General features: G+C 46.9%; 1 protein-coding gene across 6 annotated transcripts in view; it reads right to left on the reverse strand.

Moving 5' to 3' along the window:
* The window catches only part of LOC105562413 (ras-related protein Rab-37), a 146,016-nt gene that overhangs the window by 51,284 nt on the left and 82,183 nt on the right, over window positions 1-12,549 (reverse strand). For all 6 annotated transcript variants that reach the window (XM_012013237.1, XM_012013234.1, XM_012013235.1 and 3 more), the window contains exon 4: window positions 11,658-11,768. In XM_012013237.1, the coding sequence (XP_011868627.1) occupies window positions 11,658-11,768 (111 nt within the window). The remainder of the gene's footprint in view (window positions 1-11,657; window positions 11,769-12,549) is intronic.

The raw sequence follows: 12,549 nt of genomic DNA on the forward strand, positions 1-12,549 counted from the left end.
GGAAAGTCGCTATCAATCATAATTTCAATCTCCACTTGCATATAAACACTGCAACTCAGCTTACCGCTAAATTTTGCTTACACTTTGCAATGCAAATCGACTTACACCGCTGACTCCACAGGCAACTCTCTCATAAACAGACAGCGAATGAAAATTTAGTACGCCTCGAGCCGCAGCCATGGACGTCCGTGAAATCCTAATTACACAAGCTTTAATACACTGTCTCAAGGCGATTACTCACGTACACAGTTGACAATTGCCGTACACGTCGATAGCGTCGACAATTATACGTCGCGTTACTACGTGAGCCTAATGCGTGGACTAATGCGTCCTTAAACCCGACAATTATTACACGCGACGTTGCAAATAGCGTCCGGTAACAATAGCAACGAAGCATAGCAAGCGAGCGAGCCTTCAACGTCCTACTAACATTAAGGCCGCTTCAAACGCGCCAATAGAAATTACGTTCGAATGCTTCGAGGAACCAATAGTATCGGATGCCAATCTCCGCTGCGTTTCCCACTCCTCCCCGTTTCCCCTAACAACATTCGACAATGCAAGCTTCGCTTAAGAAGCTTTCCTCAGCTAGCGAATCTCGGTGCAACATCGATATCAAACATTCGGAGAGATAAATCCGTAATATTCCGCCTGAGCCCATCGTACGTATTTACTATCGTCTTCAGCTTCATACTTAAGACTTTTATTAAGTTATATAGATGGGAGAGGATAAATAAATATAAAATAAATCAGGAAAAATATACATTAGAATGGAAAGTATATAATTTAAGAGACGCCCGCCATAGTGAGAGGAAGGTCCAGGTTTAAGCCCTGGCTGAGGTAACTTTTTCGCAATAAATTTAAATATTAAATTCATTCAGACACTAACACCCCGTTCTTATATCCTTTAATCCTTCGAATTATATAATTTAAGATAAAGTAAGCTCTTTCGTTTTATCCTCAAGAATATAATACTCTGGGGGAAAAAGACAGTTAAGCAATCCATTTTGGGGCCCGCAATTAGTAATCGAATTATTTGGATTGTTCGTAACTTCAATCTTTTTTACCTCGCGTAACTAAAAATCGCAATTAGTCATTCCATCCATATCTAAGATTTTTAAATAATACTAATCAATTATTGCGACAAATATTCTCATATCTCGGTGATGAATTCGTGAGACGCCCGCCTAGAGAGAGGGAAGTCTAGGTTCGAAGCCTGGCTGAGGTAATTTTTCCGCAATAAATTTTCTGTGTTAAAAACACGTTGCCAGTTATGGTCGATTACAAGCTTAATTGTTGCTAATCATTTCTCTCAATTAGTTCTGTCGATATTCAGTAACGCAAAGATCATTTTCAGTTCAGAGACCCTGACCGAAATGTTAAGTTGTTTAACTACAAAAAACTGGTCAAAACTTTTGCCAGAGTAAAGTTACGAACAATCCAAATCATTCGATTACTAATTGTGGGCCCCAAAATGGGTTGCTTAACTTTTTTCCCAGAATAGAACAAATAGAAAGCAATTCGTTTCCATCTCGTTAATCCACATTTCTTTAACAAATCGTATCGAACCGTGAAGAGTGCCAAGACCTGACCCAAGCTTCGAACTGAATTCGGACTAAATTGCCGAGTAATACGAACGGAGGTTCGGTATGAAGCGTCAGAATTTATCGCAATAAAATCTGCGGATATGAAACGGAAAATCGACGATGCTGGATTCCTCGCTCGTTACGAGCTTTTATCGCAAAGTTACGCAGAATCGCGACACATTTAGCGCCGCGCGGCGCTTAAATTTTCACGGCTCTCCGACCACGAAATTGTTGCGAAACCCGTTTTAAAACAAATTCCGATCTGCGAGCTTCGCAAATTGTGCATTTGACAGTTCGCCTGGCTCGCCCAGGTTTTGCACATCTCGCATCAATCTACCACGAGCGCAGCTCAGCGTTTCCACCGCTGGATATCCCTCGCCCTTTTTATTCCCATTTATTACACGGGTAACCGTACCTCGCCTCGGACACGCTATCGCGTATAATTAATATTATTAAGTGTCAGTTAAAATGATCAATTAATCTTCGAGTAGTGTCCTCACGTCCGGCTTCCACATTCTGTAAGTTTACGAATCGTCTCGTCTCTCGCTTCGTCCTTCTTTCTCATTTTATTCCGAAGGAAACTTATTTCGAGGACCCTCTCTTTCGCTGTGCCCCACTTCCCTCGTCGTTATTCTATTGTACATTTTAACTCAAATTATTAACGCGGCCCCGCATTTTTGTCACGAAAATCTCAGCACACGCGTCCACGGGGGATGCGCCGTCGGGGCTTTTAATATACGCGCCTCTCCCTTTCCCTTTTTCCCCCCGACTCCTTCTTTTGTCTTATGCGTGTAACTGTTTGGATGTGCGCGCACCACACGTGCACGCGTGCACACAGGCGGAGAAGACGAAGTGGGCAAAGTCTGCTATCGGGCGTCCCACTGCGAGGGGAACCCCGGAGGCCGGAGTTTATTAGCTCAACCCCCGGTCAGCGATGGCAGTGACGTAGTAACGCGTATAAAAAGAGACAAGTGTCAACTAAAAAAATTAATAAAGCATAAATGCAGGAGGGTAGAGCGCGCGCGACACGTCGGCGTAGTCGACACGGTAGACTGAAGGTTGTTGATTTCAGCCAACGAAAGGTTAACTAAATGCCAACCGCTGCACCAGCTCGACGGTAAAATAATAAAACGGCAACCCGGGGAAAACCAGTCGCAAGCGCGTCGACGGTGCGTCGACCTCTATTGCAAAAATCTTTGCTTTCTACGGGGAAGAAGAAGAATGCGGTTGCGCTGGTCTCCGCGATAACCGAGGGTATTTCCGGCAAACGTCACCGTCTCGCGCGAAGGTGTACAACGTTTTGCGATCGATCCACCGCGAACGACTCCAATCCATTACTACCGAAAAGGTGCCCCACCGAGAACCCGTCCCCCTCCGTCGCTCCAACAACATGGAACTCGGGATACGGAAAACATATAGGGGTACCTCCAGCCATATAAACGAAGTGTGTTTCTCTATCACGACGGGGATGGGAAAGCCGAGCGGGGGGCCACCTTCAGCGAGGGCAGGAAGGGGGGGGGGAAAGGCGGGAGGGGAAACGAGAGAGCGGCTATTTGCACACCGCGAGCGGTCAGACGACTTGGTCCGTGCCACCCCTTGTCGGCAGATGTCGGGTGTCTTTCTGACACGGGACCGCGCCGCGGGTCTCCCGTTCCCGCTCTCGGTCTCGCCTTCCTCGCCTGTTTTCAAAATGGCAGAAGTACAAAGTACTTAAGGGCGTGGGCCGTTCCGGCTGTTCACGCCTGACCTTTTCAACGTCGGTCCGCGCGAGAGGATAGGATCGCGACGGGCCTCGTAAAGCGTGAAACCCAAAGGATCCGCCGGAGTGGGAGTAGGTGGTTTCGAAACAGTCGCCCGAACGGTCGCCTCCGGTTTGCACAATCATCCTCTCGCGGTCGTCCAGGCGCGCGCGATAATGAAAGGTAAACACACGTAACGGGATTTTAAATGAGAATTCAAGAACCGAGAAATCGGAGGGACAAAGCTGGACGAATATGAGACCGCAGAGGCTACGGCGATGCCATAAACGGGAGAGAAAGAGGGGGGGAGGGGGAATTTTGATAAATTCAACGAGGAAGATCGAAGAGAGAAGTTTTCGCGATCATTCGTGATTGACGATCCGAATATCGCTCGTTCGCGCGACGCCGGGGAAACGGAAATTTCCCCGCGGGAAATAAAGCTGTCCGCAGCACGATCGGCTATCGGCGACAGGTCAAAGTAAAATATTAACTTCGATCAAACATCCGTCGATGGGGGCGGAAGGGGGAAATCTGTAAACAGGGAAATTCGTGTGCATTGCGCGACGAAATCGCACGTCAAACAATACAACGCGCCTCGAACAACGCGCGCGGCACTAATTTAATCCCTCTAATCGATCCGGCCGTGCGGCCGCACGTGGCCGATTATTTTCGAGGCAAAACGCGCTTCGGAAACGCGCGCGCAGCAACAATATCGAAAACCAATAATCAACGACAAATGTTGTCCGACGCCCGCCACCCGCTGCCGGTCCCCTCGCCGTCGCGCGATCTTCCAGCGATGCAGTTTACACTCGGCCACGATTAGATTACACGGGGCAGAGCAACAGGCAGATGGGGTATTAATCCCCGGCGCAATTTATCGCGCTTACTCCGCCTGAAAGAGTAATTCGATATATCGCCGGGCGGCGGACATCCCGCGCTCGCACTCTTCGCGCCGTCCCGTTCCGCCCGCGAATTCGCTATTCGCGTTCCGTGATTTATGGGAAAATAAATGAGCGCCGATTACATCGCGCCGATAAGAAACGTGAGAAATGTGCGCGCGCGATGCCCTCGCGGTCGATACTGACCCTCGAGGGATAACGACGTGAGTACAATCACCTTGTCTCAAACACGAGAAAATAAAAAAATATATATATGTATTTGAAACGAGACTCGACGTAAACTTGGCAAATTATGCAACATTGTTTAAAAGTGCGGCGTCTCGCTGCGAAATCAAATGTAAACAAGAATATGAATCTTTTCGGGAAAACATTTACTCAAGACCTCGATTGCTCGAGTTTTCTTCTTCTTCCTTCGATTCTTTTTCGCTCCTCTTTCCTTTAAACGTTCGTTCGTTCCGCGGCGAAATAGCAACGGATAGACGAGTCGATAATTTTTTGATAAAGACCCAAATCGGTATAAATATCGATAAGCGACACGGGGGTACACGACGAAGCGGCGGTCGCAGCATCGGCGGAGGAAGAAGTGGAAGAACACGGGCGAAGAGGCGGAGTGGAGCAAGAAGAACGGAGAGCGAGAAGGGGGGGCCCCGAGTTCGTGACCAGAATAATGTCCAAGCCTCTCTGGTACCGGCGGTGCATGCAAGGAGCAAAAGGTCCGAAACGATTCGAGCCACACCGGCACCGCTCGGAGTCGGCGATCCTGCGCGAACCGCGCGTTCGGCCACGACGATGCGCATCGCTTCTCTCGCAGCGAGGTGCACACCACCGAGGGAAGGCCACCGCGGTGAAGGAGACCGCCGATAAATCGCGCTTTGGGACTATCTCGGGGACTAGCGGAAGGGCGAACGGTAGGTCTCGCCTTCGCGCATCGCGCACGCTACGGGAGAAACGGAGCGCGCACAGGCGGATCCGGGGCGGAAGCGGATTAAACGGGGGGGTAAATATCCGGAAACGCGTACTATCGCGCGGTCCGGCGATAAATCTGAATTCAGCAAGAGACGCCCGTCTAGTGAGTAGGGGAGTTCGATCCCTGGCCGAGGTAAATTTTTCGCAATAAATTTAAGGCCCGGTCTACAATGAGTTGTTATTCGTTAATCAGAAGTCGGGGCTGTATGTCGATCCTATTCCTTTCTAGGTGGAAGACGAAGGTCCGTCATATAGTTCCGACTACTGACCAACGACTAACGACTCGTTGTAGACCGGGCCTAAAAATTAAAATCACGCATCTGTCGACACCTTTATTCACGTTTGACAATTAACGACGCAACTTCAATTGACTTTGCACTCTTCAACCAAAAAGTGCAATCATTTTTTACTAATACGTGAGTTTTTTTATTTATTCTTAATATTTATTAATGCGTAATAATGTATGGCGACTCTCTTGCTTGTACACAGCTTACTGCCATAGTGATATTATTGGCCAAACAAACGATATGAGATCATTAATAATTGCGTGAACAGGTATAAATCTATAGTTTTTACTTTCGTTATAATTACTTTATTTAAAAAATGTTTAGTGCTGAGTTACGTACGATTTCAGATTACTTGAAAAGGGTGCAAATCCGGGACCGAAACATTGTAGTCTTTTTTTTTTAATAAAAACATTGGCCAGTGTAGGTCGTTCAAAAATTACATATCATTGGTTTCAAACTACTGGCGATATTAAATCTATCTTTGTGCCTTATCAATTTTATTGAATTCAGTAAGTTACGGGGGTTTACCCGCGGATAGCAGTGACCATGAAGGATAGATTAATGAGCCCGAAGCGAGACCGAATAATGTGACACGGGCGCAATTAATCCGTGAAATTCGGATACGCGGTGGTGTGAGCCGTTCTTCGCACAGCCGCCGATTAAATTCGAAGTCAATTACACCGATCGCGCGAAACGACGGGAAAGCGACGTGGAAGCCGCCAACGTAACGAGCACATCCCTACGTCCCTGCCAGCGGATGGCCATTTTCCTCGCAGGGGAGAAAATTCCACGGGCGGTTGTCCCACATCGCGTTTCGGCATCCGTTCGGCACAGCTCTTTATAATCGAGCCGGAGATTCGGAATGATTTTATCGAACTGCCACGGGCGCAGTTAATTAACGTTCAATTTAATTGAGCGGGACAGGCGCGTGCCTCGAACGTGCATTTCCAGCGTCTTTTCTCTCGCTTCACGCGTATCTCTCGTTTTTTTTCCGCCCCCCATCACAACTGCCACCGCAAGCGATCATAACGTAGAGATCTCGCGGGCGCTCGCCTCAAACGGATCGGCGAGGCTTGCGCGTAATTAAAATCTTCTTTACGGCCGAGCATGAGAGCGCGATCCCGCTTGCTCTGTAATCATATCACCTCGATGTCGTAAAGCAGATCGGAAATTTCCCTCAATCTCCGGGTACTCGGGCACTCTCGGCTTAGTCTGAACTTCATTACTGGAGAATTAAAGGAAACACCAAAAAAAGAAGGGAGATGAGATAACGCGCGTTACAGTTACTTTCGATTACATAGTACTTGTATGAGGGTCCCCCATATAAACTAGATGTCATAAAGAACGTTCGCTAAACAGGCTTTTCGATAACCGGACTTTTCAATAGATATCAATATATGTATAGACTCTATATATAGCGTATTAAAATAGTAGGTGCAAAATTACCCTTTTACTTACAGCGCCACTTACTTTTAAGCGTTCGATGAAAAATGAGGAAACTTTAACGAGTATCTGTAGCGAAATTGATATCCCTAAGTGTACGCAGGCAATTTGATAAATATCGTGGAAATCGGCACGGTTTCGCCTCGGGACTTCCCCTCGCGGCGCGAGGAGAGGAACTTGGAGCAGGAAAAAGGAGCAGAAGGATCGAATCTGCCTCGTCACGTGGCGTAGCCTAACTTGGCACTGTCGGCCCGAGTGATTTATTGCTCACCTTCTCCTCGCCCCTTTAACCCTCGATATTCCGGTTACACACAATGAGTGAGAGCGAGTGTGTGTGCGCGCGCGCGCGCGCGCGTGTGTGTATGAGAGAGAGAGAGAAAGAGAGAGCACTTACTTCCATCTTGCCCGCTTCTTAAAATCGTAATCATTACCTTTACTCCCGCTTGTCACTCCTCATTTCGCGAGAAAACGCTGATGACCGGCGCGACTTAACATTATGCCGCAGAATCGATATCAGAAAAAAATATGCGTGCAAACTTCCACACACAATCGACATTACCGATTCGCACTTGCTTTATACTATACTTCTAATTTTTGTAAAAACAATACATACATGGATTTAGAGATTTAACTCGCCGCGCGATGTATTTGCAACGACACGAACGGCGAAATTATTATTCGAGCCTTCCTGCGATCTCGTTTTAGATATCTTCGCGGTATCTCGCACAATTTTTTGCAACTGAAAGGAGGCCACCGCTTTTTTTCCACATCTAACATCGCGCGTACGGTTTCCTTTATTCCACCCTCTGCCCGCAATCCCTCGATTCTCTTAGCATTTTACCTAAGTGTCTCGATGCAGGGCGGATGCCAGCGCGCGCTTTGTCTTCTCCTCTTTCGCGTCTTGTCAAAGATCGCACCGACGTTTTCGCACACTCTCTGCTTTATACCCCGGCAAGCTTCAATGTGATCACGGTCTATTTTACTTTCCGTCACTGCAAAGACCCACAGACGCGCTGTGACTCTTCCATTCGACTTTCCTCCTCTACATTTATAATGCATTTCGTGTTATTTATTCCCGAGGGACAAGAATTAAAACTGAATATTATAATGGCCAATTTTAATCGAAATTTTAATTCGAGAGGAAACGCAGTGATTTTCCTTTCAAGCTAAATAATATTGCGAGTTACGTAATATCGAAACCGCTATCGATACTGAATGAGAGCCGCATCAATCGCGGAACGCGGAGAACCGTCAAATGCGGACAGTAATTACGTAATGAGAATCGCGCGGATTAACGTAATTCGGGCGCAATGCTAATTATTTTCGCGCGCGCGCGCGTTGACTGATACGTAACAACTGGCAATTTTATTATTTCGATACCGCCGCGCCGGGGTAAAGCTAATTAACGGGCATGGATTTCGTATTCGCGCGTATTTAAGTAATAACACTAGCATTATACACGACGCATATTAAGATAATGTTGGGACCTCGCGAGATGCACTTAATTGAGCGAACCGGGATCAATTAACAAGATGGACGTACGGTACGCGTAAGCGTTTAATTAGTACGGACTCTTCCTCGTTGAGCGAACACTGATTAACTATAACGGTCTTTAACGTGAGCCTGAATTCCCAGTAATTAATTAGCTCTGACCGTCGACTCTTCCTCGGTATGGATTAAATTTATAGAAAGAGAACTCCCGTATACTGATTACAGGACACACTTAACTCGTCTCCCGCTTTCCCCTCCCCCTCCCCCTCTCTACCTCTATCTCGCTCGCTCACTTGCATAAAGAGATTATTATCATATACGGCGGAGCTGTTGTAACCACATATAAGATATTAAATTAAAAGAGCTACTCACATAATTATTATCCCTGCGCAAATGCTCATTTGTAAATTTTAATGAGCTTAAAATGTGGCCGAGTAAAATTATTTATTAAAAACCGTTAGAGAGAGGGGGGGGGGGAGAGGGGAGAGCTCCTTCTCTAATTGATTGTGAAATTTATGTCGGTCCTGTTTCACTTACGCCCGGTCTACAATGAGTCGTTAGTCGTTAGTCAGAAGTCGGAACTATATGTCGGTCCTTTTTCTTCCACCCAGAAAGGAAAAGGATCAACATATAGTTGCGACTTCTGACTAACGACTAACGACTCATTGTAGACCGGGCCTTATGTATTACGGACATAATCGTAAGCGATAATCGTTATTGTAGTTCATCCGAAAATTCCGAACGCTCGAACACGATATTGAGAAAATCGACCAGCGTAAAGCGCGATCAATTCCAGTCGCACGGGCACGCGGATTTTTAAAAAAAATCAAATATTAATTACCGCTCCTCGAGAGGGAAAACCGTTGGAGCGATTTCTCTGGATAGCGCGCACGCCTGTCCGCGGATGCGACGTTCCTCGGCTCGTAATGAAATGAAACTTTCATGCGCGGGAGAGCGTCTAAGGTAGACTCTCTCACGTTAACGGAGAAATCCGCAGCGGGACGGTCGTTTTGATAGAGCAATTTCAACTTTCTCGAACTGTTGGCGAGCGCGAGAGAGGAGGCGCGAGACGTGTTCTCGTAACTGGAAAGTGCAGCGGCCCCGGTGCCCTATAATCAGCGGGTCAACATCCATATTCTTCTGCTCGGCGATATTCCGTCGCGGAAATGAAGCGTTCTGCAACGGAAACGAGGCCCTCCGCGCGTGGAGAACATAAACCGACATAGACTGTTAATTCCGTGACTCTCTATGTCTCTACGCGACTGAGAAAACCCTCCGTTAGTTAACCTTTTTTCTTTATTATCGAGATACGTCAGCGCGCGCGCAAAATGTCTCCTTGCCAACAAGATGCGTGTGGCGAGGAGTTCCTCGGATAATCGAGTCGACGATGAAGAATTACGACCGACCGCAGACCGACAGACACGTACTATGCGCTTGATAAATGCCAAGGTCGCGTTGAAGCTACTCCCCGGACGATTCGCAAGTCGGCCGCTACCGACGTTCCTCCCCCGTAATTGCATAGTTTATCACAAAGACTTTCTCTCTGCTGGCGTTTCCATCAAAGGCGGGTAGCCAACCACCTGAAAACCTCAATACAAACGCCTCTGTAAATCCCACCGACCTGTGTCCGTCCTACTCTCTTCCTCCCTTTTGTCTCTCGTTCATCTCTCTTCATCTTTTCGGCGACTCGTGAAAGCTCGTGCCGTGAGGGCGATCGGCGAATCGAGTGCTGGACAAAAGGGAGGGGCCCCCTGTTCGCTCGAACGACTCTTTTTCGTGGCTGGTGCGCCCGATAATCGTCGGCCCGACTGCGAAAATATCAAATGCAAATGGCCCTCTGACAATCCCCCCCGAGTCCCGCGATGTTTCTTCCTCTGTCTCTCTCCTTCAAATCGGTGGTGTAGCCATAAATCGAATTTCTCTCTGACAGGGAGACTAAAGGAGATGCCATAAATATTCATTTGACGCCGCGACGGCAAACGACGCCAACGTTTTAGACGGTGTAGACACGCGCGTGCAGAATCCGCACGATGTCTGCAGTATGCATAGAACAGCGTCGGCGATGTCTCTCCTCCCATCGCCCTCGCGAGGATTACTAAGCCGATCGTGTGGCGAGTATGTCGAATGATGTATCGTCGGTATTTGGGGCATAAAAGTCGCAACGTTACTTGCTGCGACGCGAACAGGCAAGTGGTTCACGTTTACTTTTGCTTCCTGTCGGCTCGCTCCAAGTTTACATTAAGTTAACAACTTCAAGTCAAACCTACACTGCTAGTTATATAACGAATGCATATAACTTACGATTAGCCTGGCGAATGTCTAGGTATGCCGGATGTTGGACAAAATTCCCATTTGTCATTCGATCCAGGGGCTAGAATTCATTCGCGAGAGAAACGTACGCGCAAATTCCGCTCTTACAGAGAAGTTGATTAGTTATCACGTGCTCTTTAGTCAATCGACTGATAAGCTTTTCTGTAAGAGCGGAATTTGCGCATACGTTTCTCTTGCGAATAAATTCAAGAATCTAGCCCGAGATGACAAGATTATAAAGGATGCAGTCGCTTAAAACGACAAGGATTTATTGTAGATAATAGTTTTCTCACGACTTATGAAAAAAAAATCGTTATAGGTAAATAATTATTAATTGCATTTGGAAACCAAATATGTTAAGGGTTTCCTTCTGCCTGCAAACCTTCTATTTGGCCACTACCTCGTTGTGTGATCGGAGAGTTCCAAAGTCGCAGTTAATACATAATACGCGCCGAGACAAAGCTTTCATAGAACGCACGCAAACGCATCTCATGGCCGCTGGACTCGTGCATAAACGCGTTGCTCACATTGTCAGACGTAGATACGTCATCGTATGGCGACATTGTAATTCTGCTCGACATGTATTGGTATCGCAACTAACGGTCTACCGAACAGTGAACGTATAAATGTAGAACACCTTCCAGCTCGTGTACATTGGTTTTTAGAGAGAGAGAAAAAAAGCATATTATTAAAAATAATTGTAACTTTATTATGCGGCATGAATTAAATATTAATCTTGAAAATAATTACAAGCCGATAAAAATGGTAGGTCACTAATGCAAGGGCGAGCAAAAAAAAAAGTGGCGATGAAAATTAAATGCAGACGGAAGGTGCTCTGAATTTAACTTCGCAAAATAATAGTGAAAGGCCTTCATCGCATTCCACGGTTTCATCGAGCTGGAAAGCTTTAATTAAATATCTCGGTGCAGTATTACTTACCGTAAAACCGATACCCACGGTGGCCGCGAAGTTTCCCGGCTGGAATCTTCCGGTATCGAACTGGACCAATAACGAAGTCTTGCCAACTCCGCTATCACCGAGGAGGATTGTCTGCAAGCGAATGAACGTTGGATTAGTTTAAGAAAACTTTAACGATTTGACGCGGGAACGTTCTATTTGTTGCGAGAGGGAAAGAAAAAAAAAAGGCGACGCAATTTGTATTCCGATCCCGAATCGTCAAGTTCACTTCCAATTAATATGCACGCGTATGTTTCCCCGCTTCTTCCGCGGACCGCGTCGTGAATACTTCTTCAGCAGTTTATTTTCCGATCGCAGTACCTTTCCGCGCACATGTTCCCCATTTTTCGCCAACAATCGTGAATATCTCCTCAGTCGCCCTTTCATTTGGCCGCAGGCAAGAACACGCGGGAGTACAAACAAGTGTTGGCGAACGCGATTACGCCCTGGCTATCAGTTTTCTAGCTCTAGTCAAGATGTCCCTCCGAGCGCAATCACGGTCCTATTTTGAGATTGTTTCGTCCATTGGATACGGTACCAGCGAACAGGAGCGAAACGGAGAAGTAGAGAGCGGCAAGAGAAACAACGCAGTGATAGCGCATCGAGTGTGCAATAAACCACGGGCAGTTCACGTAATCAGCGACGTCGAAGTCGATTGCGACGATAAGCGATCGGGCGTAGCAGCGCACTGGAGACTATCTTCCACCCAATATCAATTCGCATTGGCTCGAAATCTAGAGACGCTTGTTGAAAACGAATCGATGCCGGGGGACTATCAACATTGTTCCCGATAGCAAACCAAGCGGCGATCTGTTTAAAGTGAGTACGCCATTCGATGTCGGACTTGATGTGAAAATTAAATTGAAAATATAGT

This window comes from Vollenhovia emeryi, unplaced genomic scaffold (assembly GCF_000949405.1).
Source record: "Vollenhovia emeryi isolate VEMERY1.0 unplaced genomic scaffold, V.emery_V1.0 DF939189.1, whole genome shotgun sequence".
NCBI classification, from domain to species: Eukaryota; Metazoa; Arthropoda; class Insecta; order Hymenoptera; family Formicidae; genus Vollenhovia; species Vollenhovia emeryi.